The sequence below is a fragment of the Sinocyclocheilus rhinocerous genome, unplaced genomic scaffold (genome assembly GCF_001515625.1).
Source record: "Sinocyclocheilus rhinocerous isolate Xijiao unplaced genomic scaffold, SAMN03320098_v1.1 scaffold2697, whole genome shotgun sequence".
NCBI lineage: Eukaryota > Metazoa > Chordata > Actinopteri > Cypriniformes > Cyprinidae > Sinocyclocheilus > Sinocyclocheilus rhinocerous.
In genome coordinates, this window is record NW_015641431.1 from 153,231 (window position 1) to 174,281 (window position 21,051).

General features: G+C 38.8%; 1 protein-coding gene across 1 annotated transcript in view; it reads left to right on the plus strand.

The window, feature by feature from the left end:
- Positions 1-21,051, plus strand: part of LOC107754861 (neural cell adhesion molecule L1.1-like) — a 63,123-nt gene that overhangs the window by 13,542 nt on the left and 28,530 nt on the right. Inside the window, exons 2-21 of the mRNA XM_016571465.1 lie at positions 1,620-1,845; positions 2,461-2,469; positions 3,598-3,718; positions 4,506-4,675; positions 6,018-6,143; positions 6,241-6,411; positions 8,298-8,412; positions 9,283-9,467; positions 9,554-9,685; positions 10,918-11,061; positions 11,231-11,342; positions 11,768-11,928; positions 14,189-14,348; positions 14,691-14,818; positions 14,900-15,001; positions 15,250-15,450; positions 16,205-16,275; positions 16,547-16,772; positions 16,916-17,031; positions 17,595-17,607. Of these exons, the coding sequence (XP_016426951.1) occupies positions 1,725-1,845; positions 2,461-2,469; positions 3,598-3,718; positions 4,506-4,675; positions 6,018-6,143; positions 6,241-6,411; positions 8,298-8,412; positions 9,283-9,467; positions 9,554-9,685; positions 10,918-11,061; positions 11,231-11,342; positions 11,768-11,928; positions 14,189-14,348; positions 14,691-14,818; positions 14,900-15,001; positions 15,250-15,450; positions 16,205-16,275; positions 16,547-16,772; positions 16,916-17,031; positions 17,595-17,607 (2,584 nt within the window). The 5' untranslated portion in view covers positions 1,620-1,724. The remainder of the gene's footprint in view (positions 1-1,619; positions 1,846-2,460; positions 2,470-3,597; positions 3,719-4,505; positions 4,676-6,017; positions 6,144-6,240; positions 6,412-8,297; positions 8,413-9,282; positions 9,468-9,553; positions 9,686-10,917; positions 11,062-11,230; positions 11,343-11,767; positions 11,929-14,188; positions 14,349-14,690; positions 14,819-14,899; positions 15,002-15,249; positions 15,451-16,204; positions 16,276-16,546; positions 16,773-16,915; positions 17,032-17,594; positions 17,608-21,051) is intronic.

The window sequence follows — 21,051 nt, forward strand, 5'->3', positions numbered from 1 at the left end:
GCGATTAAATATTTTATCCAATTGTCAGCCCTAATATATATATATATATATATTAATGCATGGCATTTGTCAGTGTCTGCTCTGTCTGTTTTCTTTAAAGCAATCAAGCATAGGTGCATTAATGCCACTGTTAGAAGCCGTTGGCTGAGTATCTGATTGTAGATGAGCATGTCAGATTCTGCAGGACCCAGAGCTGATTATATCATGTGTGCTTGCTGTGATCACATCAGAGTTATTCCGTAAACAGACGTCAAACCTCGCTTTGCTCCTCAGGATAATGTAATAATACTCTTGCTCACTGCCTTATATGAGTGTTCTTGTTCTTTAAAGTAATATCCAAATCTGTCCTTTTCTTTATTTCCTCTAATGAAATTTCACACATACATTTTTCTTGATCTTGAGGGAAGTTCATGATTTTAGAATGGTGTCATTAGCATTAATGAATGCATAATGAGATTTTGTCTTTTTATGCACCTTTCGGTTTCATGGCCAGTTTTCATTTCTCTATTGGATTTTCAATGCTTTCTGGTGGGTTAGGGTACATTTGTCTTCTGTTCTAGTTCGGTCTCTCCCTGATAGCTAGCAACCATTGATTCAGTGTCAAAAAATGGTTGATTTGTCAATGTTAATTGCATTCAATCAAAATCGCATTTGCACTCGCAATTAATGTGGAAAAAATTTTGAAATTTCAACAAACCACCATTATTGCGATAAATGTTTAGTTGGGCTCTTGACTCTTGTACTTTATTGTTAGGTTTTCATTGCCTGTTGTAACAATGTGTAGGCAATGATAACTAAGATCCTTTGGGATCAGGTGATGGTGTCTGTAATCATTGTGAGGTTATTTAAATAATTGCTCACAAGTGTGTTGTGTTTTTTATGGGTGAATATTGTGTGATACTACAGTGTGAGATTAACGCAGTGGTACAGCTATCATACTTCTATGAATTAACAGAAAATACTAACAAAAAAAGCATCAAATTGCTGAATCAATTAGACATCAAGAATCAGCAAACTCAACAATGGTGACAATCAACAAAATAAAATGTTATGCTGAAATGCATGCTGGGTATCAACATAGTACAAAACTCATTCATGACTCCCAGCATGCATTGCAGTTGATCTGTTTATCTGAATTAGTTTGATGAGTGTCACCATTGTTGAGGTTTGCATGATGAGTGTTGATGTCTAAATCTTTCTGTATATTTTGCCACAGTATCTTTGCATTTGTGAAACAGAACATCTGCTTCAGTAATGAAAGATAAACTTCAACATTATTCAGAATTATTTCTCAAATTTATTACAGCTTGACTTCCATCACAAAAAGTAATCTACTCCAACTTAACTTTAAAACATCTCTTTCTTTATTAATGCACAAGTGTTTATATTAATGCCCTAGAGAATTAACTTAATGCAAATCAAGAGTCAAGAGCCCAACTAAAGCAAACACGGATCACAATAATGGTGGTTTGTTGAAATTTGTAATATTTTTTCAACATTAATTGCGGTTGCAAAATTGAAATTGATTCAATGCCGTTAACATTGATGAATCAGCTATTTTTCACATTGATTCAATGGTTTTCACCTGCTCTCTATCTTGGCTCCTCTCTCTCCTGCAGAAGCGTCAGAAGCGTGCGGAGTCAGACGTGAGCCGTCTCTCGCTCCGGTGGAGGCTGTCTGGACCCAGCTGTGATTACATGCAGTGGCTGCTGGTTTGATGCAGAATGCCTCTAGTTCAGTGTCAGCCGGCGGGCAGAAGAGGGCGCAACAGGACACATCTTCATCTGCTGCTCCTCTTCCTCAGTGTGCTACTAACACATGGACACATTATAATCCCTCCTGATTGTGAGTAGCTCCCCATCCAGACTCTAAACCTCTTTCAGAAAGAATCTTCTATCATGTGCAGGTACAGTGTCATTCCTCGAATGGTGATTAACAAACACCACGTAGGTGCAGTTTCACTCTTTTTGATATAAAACTGTATTTGCTGGTATGTTAAGAAATACTTTTAAATCAGACTTTTAATTTGCAGTGATGTGGTCAAAGACACCATGTCCCGTTCACTAATGTAATGCACAAACAGCGTTTTGACAAACAAATCATGATTCATCAACTACCGTACCAAGATTTATTCTAAATTTATGACAAAATGTAGGAACAACTGAAAGCACACATATATGAAAAATAAAAAAAGGAGGGGGGGCATATAGACATGCTAAAATAAAAATTTATACATCGATATTTCTCAGTTATTCATTCAGATGAATGTAATCTTACCATGCTACTTCATTTTACTTCAGGATTCTAGATCTAATGACTTACAAAAATTAACCGCTGCAATTTTACGCTGCAAACACCAATGGCAGCTTCTACTTGTCCATGAATGCTGGCCATGGTATCATAGCATGGGCAACGAGATGAAGGACAGCAGATTGTAGATGATTTATTCAAAATAAAGAGACAATATAAAACAATACCAAGTAACTCTGAAACTAGGAACATAAAGAACAAATCTAAGCATGCATACAGTACATCCAACAATATATATACAGTAGTCAACATTTGAAGTGGATCAAAGTTAATCAAAGTTGTCCTAAGACAAGAACGGGTATTGTTGTCAAACTGTAACACTGTGTCCCAACCAGACGCGACGCGACGCGCTCTTTTCCATGTAGTTTTGTCCTATCCACCCGCAACAGCGGCACGTGACAATAAGCGACACGGGATTCTATTTTAGAAATGGTTTTTATTTTCTGCGACGTCGCGGCAGGAACAACATACAAAATATGACAGTGATAATCTCAGGTAATGATTATGTGCTTTATTCAGTGTTAAAAGAGTCTAATATGTTAGTTTTAATATTATTTGGAGCGATCTTCATAGCCATAGTGAAAGCAAGATATTTTACCTCAGATCTTGAAAATAAATTAAAGCAAACTTGTATGTTAAAACTGTGAACTCACTGCGAACCAACATGTGTATTCCATAACAATAACAAAGATATCAGTCACTCACTTACTCAAAACTGTTCAGTCCATTCACATTTGAATGGTCTATTTTCCACACTTGTCTTTTCTTCACACTCACTTGCCATGTTTTTGCTGTCACATCGTGTCTACACTGGACGCGACAAAGCATTGCAGATCATTTAAACTAGTGCGTCATAAAGGCATTAGTTTTCTGTCGGGGAATTGTCGCGCCGCGCCGCATCCAGCATCACTGATTATAATGGGTTCTATTGTATTTTGTTGCGTCGCGTCCAGTGTAGACACGATGTAACTTAATCTCGCTTTCTTATGCTGCGTTTGAATTCTCATGCCACATTACTTGAAATTAGCGCGGGCCAAACATTTTTTTCTCCCTGGCCCGATGTTGCCCGCTGGCCACCTATTGAGGAACCCTGTACTAAAACAATGGATAGATTTGGTCACTATTTTTTACAGACTTAATTCACATGTTTATAGCTGTTTTAGGAAACACCATGAGAGAGTTAGGTTTAGGTTCAGGAGCATTTATTGTCCTGCAGATGTGAACTCTACCTTTAACTCAAAACACTGGTTACAACCATGGTTTCTCATGACTGTTTTGTTTATCCTGCAACCATCTTTTCCCCAGTAAAACAAGCTCCAAAGATCACAGCTCAGCCCGTGTCTCACACCGCTTTCTCTCTGGACGATGTCAATCTGGCCTGTGAAGCCACTGGAGACCCGGTGCCCAGGTGAGTCTGAGACGGTCCTTCCTCCTGCCAGCTGCTAAACATCAACCACTTTGCCACATTTTCTACTGTATGTCAAATCATTAGAACCAGGGGTCTCAGATACTGTAAATGTGAACAACATGTGCAGGACTGTAGACACCCAGGACTTGGAAAATCAAAGACATCATGAGAGTTTTTTGTTGATCTTCACAGTAAATCATTATTGGTGATTCATAATCTCTTTGACATCACTGTATACAGCAGGGCTGCCCAGTCCTGTTTCTGGAGATCTCCTGTACCTTCCTGCAGAGTTCAGCAGTTCATTCAGATCCTCAGGAGCACGTGGTCGTCACAGACAGCGGTGTCGCAGCAGGGTTTGGGCTGAACGCTGCAGGACTGAGCATCTCCAGGAACAGCACTGGGCTCAGCTTTTGTAATAGTTGTGTATGAATCGCTCAGTCAGTGTGAAAACCACACCGTTGCTAATGAAAAGGGTTCACATACGTGAAAGACGAGTAAAGAATGTGCAGGAGCTGGAGGGTTTTTCTGAACGGCGGACAGGATGAAGAAGGAACTCACACACAGCTATTACAAAACAAACAGTTGTGGATCACCCAGGTGATGATATTAAGAATCAAGCAAAGGTGAACGGGCTCATAATTTTGTCTTGTGGATCATATGGAAACATCTGTTATGTGAGCCTGTAGTTAGGGCAGTGTGTACATGTGTGCGTATTTGTGTTTTTCTCTCTCCATCCGTCTGTCTTTAGATTTAAATTTGTCTTTCTTTTTTCGCCTCACACTGACAGTTTCCGCTGGGTCAAAGATGGCGAAGAGTTTAGGAGGGAACTGTTTGAGTCCGGGACCCTGACAGCAGATGATAAAGAGGACCTCCGATCCTATCAGGGCTCGTACCGCTGCTACGTGGCCAACGAGCTGGGAACCGCCGTCTCAGACCTGGTGCACCTGATCACAGAGCGTGAGTCTCTCCTCAAGCGCCACAAGCACTACGTCTCAGTGGCTACCACTGGAAAGCAGAATGTATACGGATGAGCCTCTCCATTCTCCACAATAGCACAGTCAACAGCTGCGCTCAGAATGACAGCATGCTTCAGTTTGAGTGGAGAAAACAAGTCCACACACCCTGCTTGGGTGATGAAACGAACTGCGATGACCCACAGATTGAGAGTAAAACCTGCAGCATCAAGTGCAGAGCGCAAACACACAGCAAAGCACAGAACGCAGAGCAAAGCAATGCAGCAGACTGTCAGCAGTGTTGGGGAGTGACTCGTTACATGTAATGGAATTGCGTAATTTAATTACAAAATAAATGTAACTGTAATCAGTTACAGTTACTGAGAAAAAATGTGTAGTTACATATGAAAATGTTAATGTTGTTTCTTCCAAGGCATTGTTAGATTCCAGTGTTTCCTGTCATATCTATGCAAAGATTTGATTTCATCATAGCTATTAAACTCTGTCTTATGATTTTAAACCTGTATTTAACCTCAGAACGATCTCAAAGTAAAAAGAGGTACTAAACTCTGATTTTGTGGTGGCTGTGTTTTCAAATTAAATGATTATAATCTTAATTCAAGTGATGTAGGATTTTGAGAGTAATTAGTGTTGAGTCCTACTGTAAGGTTAACCCTTTAATTGATTAACAGTTGAAAACATTCGCTAGAGATTTTTGAAAAATAAAGTAACTGAAATAGTACGTATTACATTTTAAATAGGGTAACTTGTAATCTGTAAACTATTATATTTCCAAAGTAACCTTCCCAGCACTGACTGTCACTTACATGCAAAAAATAACTAAATCAAGACTGAATCCATGTCCATTATGGATGTGTGTTTTAAGCCAGCTGGAGAAAACTAAATGAAGGACAGATCAATATCCCAGTTAGTGAGCAGACTTTGTGGCTCCAGAGAGATCAGGTCAGTATTCAGACTATCAGAAGAAGAGCGAGCCTGAGGTCTCCTGTAAGCCATTCTTCACGAATTGAATTCACATGCAAAAGATGCCCCAGACTAAAACTGCCGAATTATACTGTACATTCAGTGCTGTAAGCTTATGTGACAACAGCATTGCAACGTTTTATCACTGAATTCTGTTCAAAGACCATAGGCAGTACACAGTATAATGCCCAGTATGCAGTACTCCAGTATTTCATTCCAAAACAGTCATTTATGCATGAATGCTCTGCTCTGATGGAGAATGTGACCATACTGACATGTCATTAGAGTTGCTGCTGTCTTTGTGAAAGCACAAACCTTGCATAAACAGTGAACATTAAAGAATTATTCTGGCTATTTCACAGCCATCCCAACCTTGGCCAAAGAGAAGAGGCAGAAAAGAAGATCGTTTGAGGAGGGAGAAAGCACAGTGCTCTACTGTAACCCTCCCAAGAGCTCTGTCACTCCCAAAATACACTGGATGGACATGCGTAAGTCTTATATTGAATCGACTTTTGCCAAACTAAATTACCCTGCATAATACTTGATTGATAAAACTGAAAATGTATGTGTTTGCTTGTTGTCCAGAGCTGCGCCACATCCCTCTGAATGAGCGGGTGACCACTAGTCTTGATGGAAATCTGTACTTTGCCAACTTACTAGACAGTGACAGCAGAGAAGACTACACCTGCAATGCCTACTACATCAACGCCAGCGTCATCCTCCCTAAAGAGCCCATCTCCATCAGCGTCACACCCTGTGTGTAAACTCTCTTCTGATTTAGTCTCGTACTCTCTGTGTGTGAATATGCAGGCTGTTTCAAATCAAGTAAGATTACAATAACAAAACCCAGGAATGCTGTACAACACAACACCAAAAGAAGGAAGCTGAAGCATGTCCAAAGCGAGTGTGCCGCACTCGTCCTGTAAAGTGCAGTAAAAAGCGCTTCGATCGCCCTCTGGTGGCTGACTGCAGCACAGGTCATAAACCCCGCCCTCGCCACGTAAACTGAACAATCAAATTACATTTCAAATACATTTTCCCAAAGATTATCTCCATCATTTTAGGCAGTACTGATGTATGTTATTTGATGATTTGATGCTATAAAACCGGGGTGTGGTGTCATGACTGTTATCTTGTGATTAACTCCTCAAGATCACTACTGCGCGGACTCAAGCTCCAAATGATGTTTCGACTTCACTTTTCTATAGTGGAAGGAAGTGGAGACTCGACATCCAGCTCTTTTACAGTATATGGTCCAAAGAGGATAATTGAAAAAAAATATTACTAATACTAAAACTGCAAGCAGCAGTTGCAGCACTTTGGCTAAGCATTGCAGTGGCAACATTTTGGATACTAAAGAGCAAATCCTTTTTGAAATATTTCCATCAAAGTTGTTGATGCTTTTTATAAGAATTATTTGTTAACTTTTGATAAGCATGTTATAAAAAAAATTAACTGAGCCATGGAGTTTGGGTGGGGTGAGGATTGTGTCCTTAAAATGAACAAATAAAGAAATAAATAACACAGGTAAAGGACAGATAATACAAATGCCGTTATAAATGTATTGCTACAAATGACAATAAAATCTGTATATAAATATATATATACAGGATTTTATATAGGACTGATTCTGACAAACTTACAGAAATCTTAATTATTGATTTTTTTCTTTCTTCTTCTTTTTTTTTTTGCTTAAAGAACATGCTCTTAAGTTCATAAGTTTTATTTTATTTACACATTTTAAACATTTTTTCTGGACAGCATTTAAAGGGGTCATATGATGCTTTTTTAAAGATCATTATTTTGTGTATTTGGTGTAACAGAATATGTTGACATGCTTTAATGTTCAAAAAACATTATTTTTCAAATACTGTACATTATTGTAGTTCCTCTATGTCCCGCCTCTCTCAAACGCTTCGTTTTCTACAAAGCCCCAGATTGTCATAGTAAAGTCAGAATTACCTCCTCTCCTAGGTTCACGAAACGGTCGTCCATAAAATGCATTGCTGTTCTGTTGTAAGTAATTTTAAAGATTCCTAAATGCATCTACTTTCGGAAGGCCAAGTAAAGTGCTTTTGCTTTCGCCTAGAAACACACAGCGTCTCCCTGACATGGCTGCTTCAACACTAACTGCGGTTACTGAAACCACCCCTTTCTTTCTTTGCGTGCACATTTGGGCCGCATTGTGCTAATATTTCCACATAGTGAGGTAGATATGTGGGGGCGTGTTAGAACGAGCCGTTTTAGGGGGGCGTGGCAGAGTCTTAACTTTGATAAAGAATATCTCTTTGGTTTTGAGACTTTAGTCTTTGCAACTTCAGGGATCTTATCTATGCACAGTCAGCTTGTAACACTCCAAAGAGAAAGGAAAACTTGAAATCGCATCATATGACCCTTTTAAAACATTTCACCAAAATAAAAGCTCTAGGATTTGGAAATGAGTGTTAGCATGTTTGAAAATGAAAAATTTAAGACGTAAGTATTAGTACATGTAGTGTAAAATAAAATGATTATTATAATTGTATTGAATATTCACATCTATGGAGGGAAGTGTGACTAAGACACAGTGCCCCATTCCCTCCTCAGGCAACCATGCAGGGTTACATACACACGGATTCACTTGTGCTCTTCTGTTTTCACAGCAAATTCTGTGGTGAAGAACCGGCGGCCCCAGCTGCAGAGGCCAGCGGGGTCCCACAGCTCTTACCTGGCGCTCAGGGGCCAAACGCTGACTCTAGAGTGCATCCCAGAAGGCCTGTGAGTATTCAGCCAATGTGCTGTCAGGGCCGCTGAGTTTACAACCAGCATTAGCAGAAACCTCTGCATGCACTCTTCAGCTGACAACATTTGAATCTGACGTGTGTGCTGCACGTATTTACTGTGGTTTACAAGGATTTTGTCAGTTTAAATGTCTGAATAAAACATGACGCGTGAGGATGAATCTGCTGCTGCTCTCTGAAGTTCAAAAATCACATTCAAAGCCAGAATTCAATATTCAATGCACAGTGGTGTTTATCAACCATTCTTCTCAAGACGAAGACAGCATTTGTACAAATATAATAAACATATAGCAGACATAAATCCAATAAACAGGTAACAAGACATACAGCCTATAATGGATATTATACATATGTAATATTGTGTATATAACAGCTAACTGTAGAGTTTTAATGCAGGATGTTGAGACAATAATCAGCCAAGTAGAAACGGCCGTATTCAAATAATAATGATGCTGCTTATGTCATGGTCACTGGCCAGAACAGACCAGTTAAAGCTGTGACTGGTGTTTGCAGAGCAAGAGTTTACTGGAAAGGTAAAATAACGGTTTTAAGTTCTTAATCTTCTGCTTTTAATATTCTCTCTACACTTTTGTCTTGAGAAAGTACATAAAGACGTCGTAAATATAAGACACACACTGTAAAACCAAACAAATTGACATTTACATTCATGCATTTAGCATACAGCAGCTTCCAAAGAGCAGGAACAGAGCCAGTAATATTCATGTGGTTATTGTTCAGTCTATAATGATGAAAGGCTGGTCTGATCTGTCAGAAAGGCACTGGATGGGCTGATCTCATTTGACTGGGGCAGCAGCAGTCCTTAAGCAGCACTCTGCTTGTGTTTAAGCCCCACTCCAGAGGTGCGGTGGGAGCGGATGGACAGCCCTCTGTCTCCGGCGCGGGTCCGGATGCTGAACTACGAGCACTGGCTCCAGATCGAGAGCGTGTCGGAGGGGGATGATGGCGAGTACACATGCACTGCCCAAAACAGCCAGGGCTCCGTTAAACACCACTACGCCATCACGGTCGAGGGTAAGACTCACTGCCAGATGACACAGTATATACTGCAACAGATAACATGCTTTTCTAACAGCTTGAGTTGTGTTTATTGTGGGCAGCTGCTCCATACTGGACCAGGCGTCCTGAGGACCAGCTGTACGCCCCAGGAGAGACTGTGAGGCTGGACTGTCAGGCTGAGGGCATTCCCACCCCGAACATCACCTGGAGCATCAACGGCGTTCCCATCGCAGGTACCAGAGCTGTCAGTGAGCTCCAGAATACAGAGCACAGAAACATTTCTTAGTCTCTGCGTACTTACTTTCTGTAGGTTTGATGGCTTTATTATTATATTAAAGTGTTAAAATGGTAACAATAAAGAAATAACACTTGATTGAATCAAGTTTATTCAAGGAATGGGTCCATTCAAGATAAACCCAAGTTAAATGTCTATTGAAAAACAAGCAGTTTTCAAAGCATAATACAACATGTGGAATTGGCAGGCAAATTTAGAAATTCAGCTGTATAGAAATAGCACGCTCTAACAGCGTGATATGACACCATTGACAGCATCACCAGGTGGCTAATTTTTTCTTCTGTTCTTATGATTGGCCATGTTTTTCATATCCTCATGAATTATGATGGCACCTGCAGGTCAGTTTAGAAGTGAACTGGACCAGCGGTTTCTGTAGTTCTAGCATGATTTTCTCTTTTATAGTGCCATCAGGTGGCCTAGCCTCACTACTTCAGCTTACGTGTCCTTAGATTGGTGCTTTACATAAGTGTTTCAGATTTAGAGGAAATATCTGATATATGTGTTTGTTAGTTTTATCCATTTATGTGAAGCTGCAAACTTCTGCGGCTCGTTGGTGATGTGACTCGCAGGCTTCATTACAACATGACTGGTGTGTTAGTTGACGCGTCTTTGCTGTGATGGGTGGCTAAAGGCTTGCTACTGTAGGGGTATGCACTATAAAATAGATTGCCTCATCAAATTTAAGCGGAAAGGAAGAATGAAAAAAGGAGATAAATAAATAACAAAACAAGAAACTGCTGGCTTTCCTCTGCAAGAAGCAGCCAAATTACTTTCAGACATACGTCTGCAGTCACCACCAAACACAAACACTAGAAGGGGAAAGACATTAGAACAATAATAAACCAATACAAAAAGTACAAAAAAAAAGGAAAGAATACAAAAAGTCAGAAGTAAAAAAAAAAAGTACTTACAATGAAAAATGGTTATACATTAAAATGAAAATGAGGGGCGTAAGAGGAAGAGAGCATTAAAAACAGTGAATTGTATAAACAAGTATATATTTATATATGACTGTGTATGTCAAGAAATTGTCTTAAACATTAATTCATATTTTTTCGTTGGTAAATGCCACACTGTTTTCCTAACTCTTTTGAGACACTTTTCTCTCTGTGGAGCTCTGTGGTTCACGTCGAGTCAAGTCTGAGGTTTAGTTTTCCTGCTGTGTCGCAGGGACGGACTCGGACGCCAGGCGGCATGTGAGCTCAGGGACACTGATCCTGACTGACGTTCAGTACAGCGATACGGCGGTCTATCAGTGCGAGGCCACCAATAAACACGGCAATATCCTGGTCAACACACAAGTCCATGTAGTTGGTGAGCACCATTTAATTCAATGGCCTTCGCTTATTTGCATGTGTTCGCTCCACGCTGTAGAAAGCCTGGGAACGCTGTCGCTCCAGAATGAATATGGGTTTGTGCTTGAAACTGAATGGATTCATTTTGGTGCTATATGTGAGTAAACAGCCTCCCCTCTGCCTGCCAGAGCTGCCTCCTCAGATCCTGACGGCAGACGGGCTCGTGTACAAGGCCACAGAAGGGCAAGCGGTTCTGCTGCGGTGCCGCACGTTTGGCTCCCCACAACCCAAAGTCGACTGGTGAGCATGGGGTTTTGTTTTGTTTTTGAACACATTTGCTATGTTTTAAAGGGATCGTGACATGAGAGATCAGCTTCCCCTTATGGTTTTTGCAGAAAACAGGTATTTGTACCATAATATATATATTATATATATATATATATATATATATATATACATAAAATATATTTTTATTTTTGTGCAAAAAACTTTGCTAGCATTATAAGTGAACCTTTTAAACATATTAACATTAAAAAAAGATTTAAAAATCCACGAAACCTTTAATGAGAAGCAATGATGTATGTCATCTTTGTAGAGTTTGATGAAAAGACCCATTTTTAGAACACGTGTTCTGAAATTCTGGAAATTAGAGAAAGAATCATGCACTAGTAGTCCAGCTTTTTTGGAGGATGTGTGTATAACGCTGTGGCTTTGAATGTGTGCAGGGAGATTTTCGAGTCTGGTCCCGCTCTGGCCAATGCTAAAATGTCTCAGACGAGCGATGGAAATCTTCAGATCAGTGACGTGAGTGAAGACGACAGCAACATTTACACGTGCTCAGTGAGGCACAGCAACAGGAGCATCAGTGCTGAGCTGGAGGTCTTGAGTAAGTCCAAATCATTTCTCACTGAAGGTGCAGTAGCTTATCGCTCAACATGAGATCAGAATTACACAACGTGCTTGCTTTATACACAAAGGGCTTTCCAAAATGGACAGTGGCATTCAGAAGTCTGGGATCAGTAAGATTTTGATGTTTTTTAAAGAAGTTTCTTATGCTCATCAAGGCTGCATTTATTTGATGAAAATTACAGAAAAAAAACTGTAATTTTGTGAAATATATTTGCAATTTAAAATAACAGCTTTTGATTTTAATATGCTTTAAATTATAATTTATTCCTGTGAAGCAAATCTGAATTTGTAACATCATTACTCCAGTCTTCAGATCCTTCAGAAATCATTCTAATATGCTGATTTACAATCAATGTTAAAAAAAACTGTTTTATTTTATAAAATAATATTTTTTGGGACCTGTGATTTTTTTTTTTTTTTTTTTTTTTTGGTTAAGTTAAACAGAACAGTGTTTATTCACAATATTGTTACAATATACACAAGTTTGGGGGTCAGTACATTGTTTAAGACAATACTTTATAAATAAAAAGTTAAAAGAACAGTGTTAATTCAAAACAGAAATGTTGGTAACACTTTAGAATAGGGAACACTTATTCACTATAAACTATGACTTTTCCCTCAATAAATTCCTAATTTGCTGCTTATTAATAGTTAATAAGGTAGTTGTTAAGTTTAGGTGTTGGGTAGGATTAGGGATGTAGAATAAGGTCATGTAGAATAAGGCATTAATATGTGCTTAATTAGTACTAATAAATGGCTAAAATTCTAGTAATATGCATGCTAATAAGCAACTAGTTAAGAGACATTAAAATAAAGTGTTACCATTGTCTTTATCCAATGTATAAACAAATATCCAAAGTATAAACAAATTTCCAAAACCAAATTTTTCCAAGACCGCAAAAATAAATTTACAATTAACTTTATCAAAAGCTTTTTCAGCGTCTAAAGATACTATTATTGCCTGTAACTGATTACGCTGTGATATATCAATTCTATTGAAAAGTCTTCTTAAATTACTTGAGGAATGACGACCTTTAGTAAATCCCGTTTGATCTTTATGAATAATTGTAGAAATTTTTGATGCCAAACGAAATGCAAGAGCTTTAGAAATGATCTTAATATTGGTATTTATTAAAGGTAATGGACGATAACTAGAAGGCAACGTTGGATCTTTATCAGTATTCATATGAGATGGAATCTTACCTTTTGTCCTCCAACCCCAATTAAACACACCTGAACCAGCTAATCAAGCACTTATAGGCATACTAGAAACTTACCAGCAGGTGTGTTGAGGCAAGTTGGAGCTAAACTCTGCAGGACACCGGCCCTCCAGGACCGAGTTTGGGCACCCCTGCCCTAAAATAAAGTGTTACCGAAATTTTGTGTTACAATATACACTACTATCAGTGGCAGTTGGTGGACTATTTTCTAGGTAGGTCACCACATCCAACAATTTTAGCATACATCCTGGTAATATTTATCCCAGTATAACAAAAGGAAAATTATTAAGACTTGAAACATTTTAAATAAAGATAATTGTTTTACCAAGTTACAGACTGAGGATGATTCCCACAAAAATATCTTTTCTGCAAGCTTTTTTCAAGATAGATTAAACATTCGTAACTTTCATAATTCACAATTTGTATACAGTGCAACAGCAAAAACTGTGAGGAAAAAAATTAACGACTTACAGTAGTAAAGACTTATATTGTTAGAAACTATTTCTTTACTTTTTATTCATCAAAGAATCAAAGAAAAAAAGTATCACAGGTTCCAAAAAATTGAGCATAAGAGACTCCATTAAAAAACATCAAACATTTCACTGATCCCAAACTTTTGAAGGGCAGAGTAGTAAGAACTTTATTTTCTTTTGAGCTTTGCATCAACAAGGCCACACTCTCTCTTGGTTCATGTTAGCCAAATAGCTAGCTTTGGACATTGTTGAGGCTACTGTTGTAGGTACTGTTCATTTGACCAAATTCATGCCAATAGTTTATGCAGTAATTTAATGCTGGTTGACGTTAATATAATAGATTGTAGGAACAAAAGCAAACAGCAATAGATGGTTGCACATCCAAGCCAAAAAGCTCCCTACAATATGGGTTGAAGGAGGGAAGTAGTCCAAAAACCTAGTGCAAAATCACATTCAGGTCTTTGAATCATTGAATCTTTCTCCTGTATGTCACATTAATGAGGTAAAATGGGTGGTGAATGTCGTTTCATGTTATTGTCTCCAGACAGAACTACGATTGTGGACCCTCCTCAGGATCTGCGGGTTTTACGTGGAGACGATGCTGTTCTGCAGTGCAAATATACAGTGGACCACAAGTTAAAACAACCCACAATTCAGTGGAAGAAGGACAAACACAAGATCACATCATCTGCTAATGATGACAAGTAAACACACCACATAAAACTTATCTCTGCTATTTTGAGCTTATCGGTACCAGCAGTTAACAAAAGTGGCCAAACTGCTGTCAAAGCTGAGTTTCTGTTGATTCTGTTTGTTGTTGTGTTTATTTTGAGTAAATATTGTGTAAAAGTTCACTGGCCGCTCTCTTTCGAGATGCCTACATCAGCGTGTGCAACTAACTGAGCAAAACAGTGCCATGAGTTACGTAAACATCACACATGGCGATAACTTCAGTGCACTGCTGCCAAAAGCAGCTGGCCATAAGAACGGCATTGTCCTGCAGTGGATTTGCTGGTGTTTATAGCTTGTGATTTCAATGGTTGCAGATACACTGAATACGCAGACGGCTCTCTGAAGATCACTGACGTTCAGATGGAGGACACAGGATCCTACAGCTGTGAGATCAGCACTAAACTGGACTCGGTCAGCGCCACCGGCTCCATCACCGTACAGGGTGAGTCTGTCACTGTCACCAAATACAGTGTTTGACACTGCCTTGCTTCTGAAAGACACTGATGTGTTGGACACTCCTCAGATAAGCCCGGTTCTCCTCACTCTCTGGAGTTGTCTGAAAGGAAGGAGCGTAGAGTCACGCTGTCCTGGATGCCAGGCGCTGAAAACAACAGTCCTGTATCTGGTAATCGAAATCAAGTCTTTGACTGTGCTCACCACAGCCCACCGCTTGTATTCTGTTTATTCAGTCCTGACACCATTATACACACCATTATGGAGCACCCCTTTTATCAAATCCTCAATACACTCTAGATGCTCCACAAAAAAAAAAAAAAGGATCTTTGTAGGAGTAGGATAACGAGTTTTCTCAAGAACCTTTTGGATCAGACATTGCTACGGTTTGACTGACCTTTCATCTCTGTTGTCCATCAGAGTATGTTATTGAGAAGAAAGAGGAGCAGAATCCAGAAAAGGGCCGCTGGGAGGAGTTCAGAAGAGTTCTTCAAGACATCAGACACCTGGAGATCCACCTGCAGCCTTACAGCACATATCACTTCCGGGTCAGAGCTGTCAATGGCATAGGAATGAGCGAGCCCAGTCCTCCCTCAGACTCATACAGCACGCCAGCAGCCAGTAAGACTCTCTGAGCTCTGAAACATGTTCTACAAGCTCTTCAGTGCTCATGCTTCCAGCTACAGGAGTGACCAATAACATTTATTTTGGGCATTTTGCCTTTATTTAGATAGGTCAGTGTAATGATAGGAAGTGAAGTGGGAGAGAGAGAGCGAGGGGGATGGGATCGGGGAAAAGGTCCTCGAGTTGGGATTCGATCTCGGGACGTCCGAAGCGCAACAGCACTGCATGTCAGTGCACTGCCCACAAGGCTATCAGTGCCGCAATAACACTTTTCCATGGCACAGACATGTAAAGGTTTTTTCACTGCAAAACTGAGTTTTCTTCTTTTGTATTTTCTAGTCTTGTTTTCAAGTCCAGTTATCTAAAGATTCATAAATCAAGATACATTTCCCTGACATGCAAAATGGCGTAGGATTGTGAAAAAAAGTGTTAAAATCTGCAATGGAAGTTTCACCCCAATCTCATGAGAAAATTTATTAATTTTACAAGGTGGGGATTTATGAATTGGTAGAAATTCGTTACTTTAAAAAGCTATATTGTGTCAGCGCCAAAAGTCTGGTGGGCAGCGCGCCGAACATATAGACGTCCTGAGGCTCACTGACCTTTCCCAATCTCATCCCCCTCTCTCTCCCACTTCCCTTTCTGTCTAATAACTGTCCTATCAAAATAAAGCAACAAAAAAAACAGCAAAAATAAATCTTAAAAAAGAAGAAAAAAGCCTTATTGTATTGATGATCTCTCTTGCACACAGAACCTGACATGAACCCAGAGAATGTGACGACGGTGTCTACTGATTCTGACAGTATGGTCATCACATGGCAGGTGATTAACGATCTCCAGCGCTGCTCCTGGCGAGCTGCCACTCTGCAGATTTCAGCTCAACTCCAATCCAACACACTTGAAGCAGCTCATCAGGGTGTTCAGTGTGGATCATTACAGACAGGCGTTTGAGCTGAAGTCTGCAGGACGGTCGCTGTCCAGGAGTCTTCTCCAAGAGAGAAAGCCATATTACATGTGACAAAGAGAAGATGATTTTGATGCAATTGTCACAATTAATCTCTTTTTTTCTTTTTTACTTTTTTACATTTGAAAGGAACTGGAGCAACGACAATTTAATGGACCAGGTTTTAAGTACAAGATCTACTGGCGTCAAGCTTCAGGCAGGAGTCCACACTGGAAGGAAAGCAGCGCCTCAAATCCTCCATTCATCGTGAACGGCACCGGGACCTTCATCCCCTTCGAGATTAAAGTTCAGGCAGTCAATGAGCTTGGTGCAGGACCAGAACCAGATGCTGACATCGGCTACTCGGGGGAAGACTGTGCGTTCTCAAACATTTTCCTGCTTCAGTTTTACCCTGTGCTTTGCTTTATCTTAGCCCAGCAATTCCAGAAAAAAATATGTTTCTGTTTATTTTTTAAATCTTTTGACAGTTTCATAGAAATGCCTCTCATTCTCTCACAGTACCTCTGGAAGCTCCTTCAGAGGTGTCAGTGACCGAGCTGAACAAAACCGCTGTCCTGGTAAGATGGAGTCCAGTCAGCATGGAATCTGTCCGCGGACACTTACTCGGCTACAAGGTACATAAACCATCATTTATAGTTTCTGCACTTGGCTCCCAGCTAGAAATTGTATTGTTCTAAGAATGTTCTGAGAACATTAGGTTAAGTTCTGGGAATGTTTTCAGCGCCAAGTTTTATTTTTGTTCCCAGAATATTCTGCTAAAAGATAGGATAACATTCTCTAAAAACATTCTAAAAATGTTTATTGATAACATTATTAGAACATTATCCCTAACATTCTAATAAATATTTTAATGGGAAGCTTCCCATTTGACATTGGATGTGGACTCAAATGTTGCTCAGATGTCAAATTTTGGTTGAAAGTAAAACCCAACCTTTTTTTGATAAAGCTCCAACTTCATTAAATAACTCCAAAAACAGTATTTCCAGCTTCACCTATTATAAACCAGTTTGACTTTATTTCTGTCATATATATATACAAAAATTATTGATATTAACAGAGGTTTAGATGTTGATGTCTGTTTAAAAGTAATAGTTTGGGTTGATGTCACCATTATGGTGATCAGTGTTTGCTTTAGTTGGGCAGTTTGGCTCTTGACTTTTCAATGTTTTTTCTCTAGCTGTGGTATCTATGTTTGTTATGGCAAAACAGCAAGAAAACATGATTAGATAATGCTGGTTATTTGCTGATGATAGAGATATAATCATTATGTAGCAGTCTGGTTATCTGATTTCTTCCAGTCTAATCTATGGTATTAGTTGCACATTATTTATTACAGACACTCAGTGGTTCTTCAGACTGAGATCCAGCAGTGTTTTAATCAGACCTCTTCAAGCATTAAAAAAATATATTTGTTATTAAGAGTCAGGTTATGAATCTCAGCAATGATGACATGCTTCATGCTGCAATGCATTCTGGGTGCATCATACAAAACTCATCTGTGGCTCCCAGAATGCATTCGGCATGAAGCATGTCACCATTGATGACTTCAAACCAAACTATTATTTTCAATAAACTGTCAACATCTAAACCTCTGTTAATCTTAATAAGAACTTTTGTAATTGTATGACAAAAATAAAGCCAATCTGGTTTATAACAAGTGAAGCTGGTAATGCTGTTTTTTTGTTATTTAATGACAATTGAGGTTGACATCAAACAAAGGGTGGGTTTTCACCTTCAACCAAAATTTCACATCCGCATCCACAAGTCTACATCTAGTGCACTGGGAACCTTCCCGCTAAAATATTTTTTAGAATGTTAGGGATAATGTTCTAATAATGTTATCAATAAACATTTTTAGAATATTTTTAGAGAATGTTATCCTACCTTTTAGCAGAACATTCTGGGAACTAAAATAAAACTTGCCACTGAAAGCATTCCCAGAACATAAAAAATTATAGAGGGGCTGCTGATTCTCATAGTTGTTTTTCGCTCTCTCTCTCTCTCTCTCTCTCTCCTCTGCGGTTCTCGGCTCCAGGGGGAGTCTATGGGACTGACTCCCTTTTGGAGCCAGCCTCTAGCGGCCAGTTGACGAATTGCAGTTTTAGTCACTTCCGTGTTGGCTTCACAAGAGAGAGCGGGAGGTTGCCGCTTGGTAATGATGCTAAAAATATAGCTGTGAAATCACATGAATAAATTATATTTTAAAATATTTTAAAATAGAAAACAGTTATTTTAAATAGTAAAAATATTTCAAAATGTTACTGTTTCATTCTTGGCAGGCTTTTTTTAATAGTGTTCATATACCGGAATTATATCGTATCAACCGAAATTAAGAAATATATCGTGATATGCGGAGAAGATCTTGATTAGGTTAAAACCGAAACCAAGCCACATATAAAAAATGTCAATAATTATCAAAACCGGACGATATGAAACATTATATCATTAATAAATATTTTAGTTATATCGCCCAGCCCTAGTAAAACCAGTGAGAATTTACAGAATACAGTTTATTTAAGCAGCAAAGAAAATAATACAATATCAGTGAATTAAGTGCTACAATTGTTTCAGTTACAGCTGATACATCGATAGATTATACCGACTGTTAGTGCAAGTTTGAGCTCAGTGTGATCGATGATTTCAAGCCAGAGCACAGTCAGTAGTTTACAAATGGATGGTATTTACCTTAAAGGGGTCCTATTATGCTCTTTTACAAAGTCTTGATTTTGTTTTGGTGGGTGTACTAGAACAGGCTCTCCTACTAGGTTGTTCGAAAAACACATTATTTTTCACATATTTTACATTATTACAACACCTCTCTCCCCAGTCTGGCATGAACGGCTCGAATAGTTCCTGTATCAAATGAAGGCCCGCCTTCTGAAATACGAAATGTGCTGTGATTGGTTAGCTGGGCCAGTGTGTGTTGTGATTGGTTAGCTGGGCCAGTGTGTGTTGTGATTGGTTAGCTGGGCCAGTGTGTGTTGTGATTGGTTAGCTGGGCCAGTGTGTGCTGTGATTGGTTAGCTGGGCCAGTGTGTGCTGTGATTGGTTAGCTAGTTTTTAAAAAGTGATTTCTGTTAAATAAAATATCTCCTTTTGAAGTGGACTTTGTGCTTTGTAACTTTGCAGATCTTTTTTAGGCTCAAACAGCAACATTACAGACTAACTAAAGTTGAAAAGGTGAAAAAGCATAATAGGACCCCTTAAAAAAATGATAAATAGCACACATGGAAACAGCTTGTTTACCTTGGAGATATGCTTATATCTGCCTATCAGCAGTGTTAGGGAAAGTAAAATAATGCATTACCCCCTAAAAAAAGTAACTAATTACGTTAGTTACTTTTTTATAGAAAGAATTGTGTAAAGTTACTTTTGCGCTTCATTTGTGTTACTTATACGTTACTTTTTAAACCTGGGCAGGGCTTTCTTGTTTGTTTTTAATATAAAAAGTTATATTTTTGGCAAACGTAAAAGCCCTTTCACACCAAAACTGAAATGAATAAGCCTCAGGCTGAAGGAAAAGTAAAGTCACGTCCAGTGTTGGGAGTAACGCATTACAAAAGTAATAATATTACAGTAGTATATTACTTTTTGCTGTAACGCAGTAATATAACGCATTACTAATCAAATTTGGGTAATATTATTACTCGTTACAATCTCAGTAACGCAAGTTACGATTGGTTAGCTAGTTTTTAAAAAGTGATTTCTGTTAAATAAAATATCTCCTTTTGAAGTGGACTTTGTGCTTTGTAACTTTGCAGATCTTTTTTAGGCTCAAACAGCAACATTACAGACTAACTAAAGTTGAAAAGGTGAAAAAGCATAATAGGACCCATTAAAAAAATGATAAATAGCACACATGGAAACAGCTTGTTTACCTTGGAGATATGCTTATATCTGCCTATCAGCAGTGTTAGGGAAAGTAAAATAATGCATTACCCCCTAAAAAAAGTAACTAATTACGTTAGTTACTTTTTTATAGAAAGAATTGTGTAAAGTTACTTTTGCGCTTCATTTGTGTTACTTATACGTTACTTTTTAAACCTGGGCAGGGCTTTCTTGTTTGTTTTTAATATAAAAAGTTATATTTTTGGCAAACGTAAAAGCCCTTTCACACCAAAACTGAAATGAATAAGCCTCAGGCTGAAGGAAAAGTAAAGTCACGTCTGTACAGTAGAACACAGGAGAAGAAAGTTCAACACTCTTCAGCAATAAAAAATGAAGCACAAATGTTAGTTTATCTGAAGTAATTTTTGCTTATTAGTATGGTTGAATTGGATGATTGAAGGTCAGCAGCAAAGACGCTGGTTAATAAAATGGGATTAAACACATAAAGGATATTTGTGCTATTTAACATATTTATTGCAGGTTTGCATCATATTCTGAGTTTGCAATGTTTTTTTATTCATCTTTTTGTGTAGTGAGATGAAATAATGCATGTTGACATTTAGTCTAGAGCAGGGGTAGGCAAGTTCAGTCCTAGAGAGCCGCAGTCCTGCAGACTTCAGCTCCAACCCTGAAAACAAAACTCACCTGCCTATAGCCTTAGTAATCCTGAAGACATTGATTAGCTTGTTCAGGTGTGTTTGATTAGGGTTGGAGCTGAACTCTGCAGGACTGCGGCTCTCTAGGAC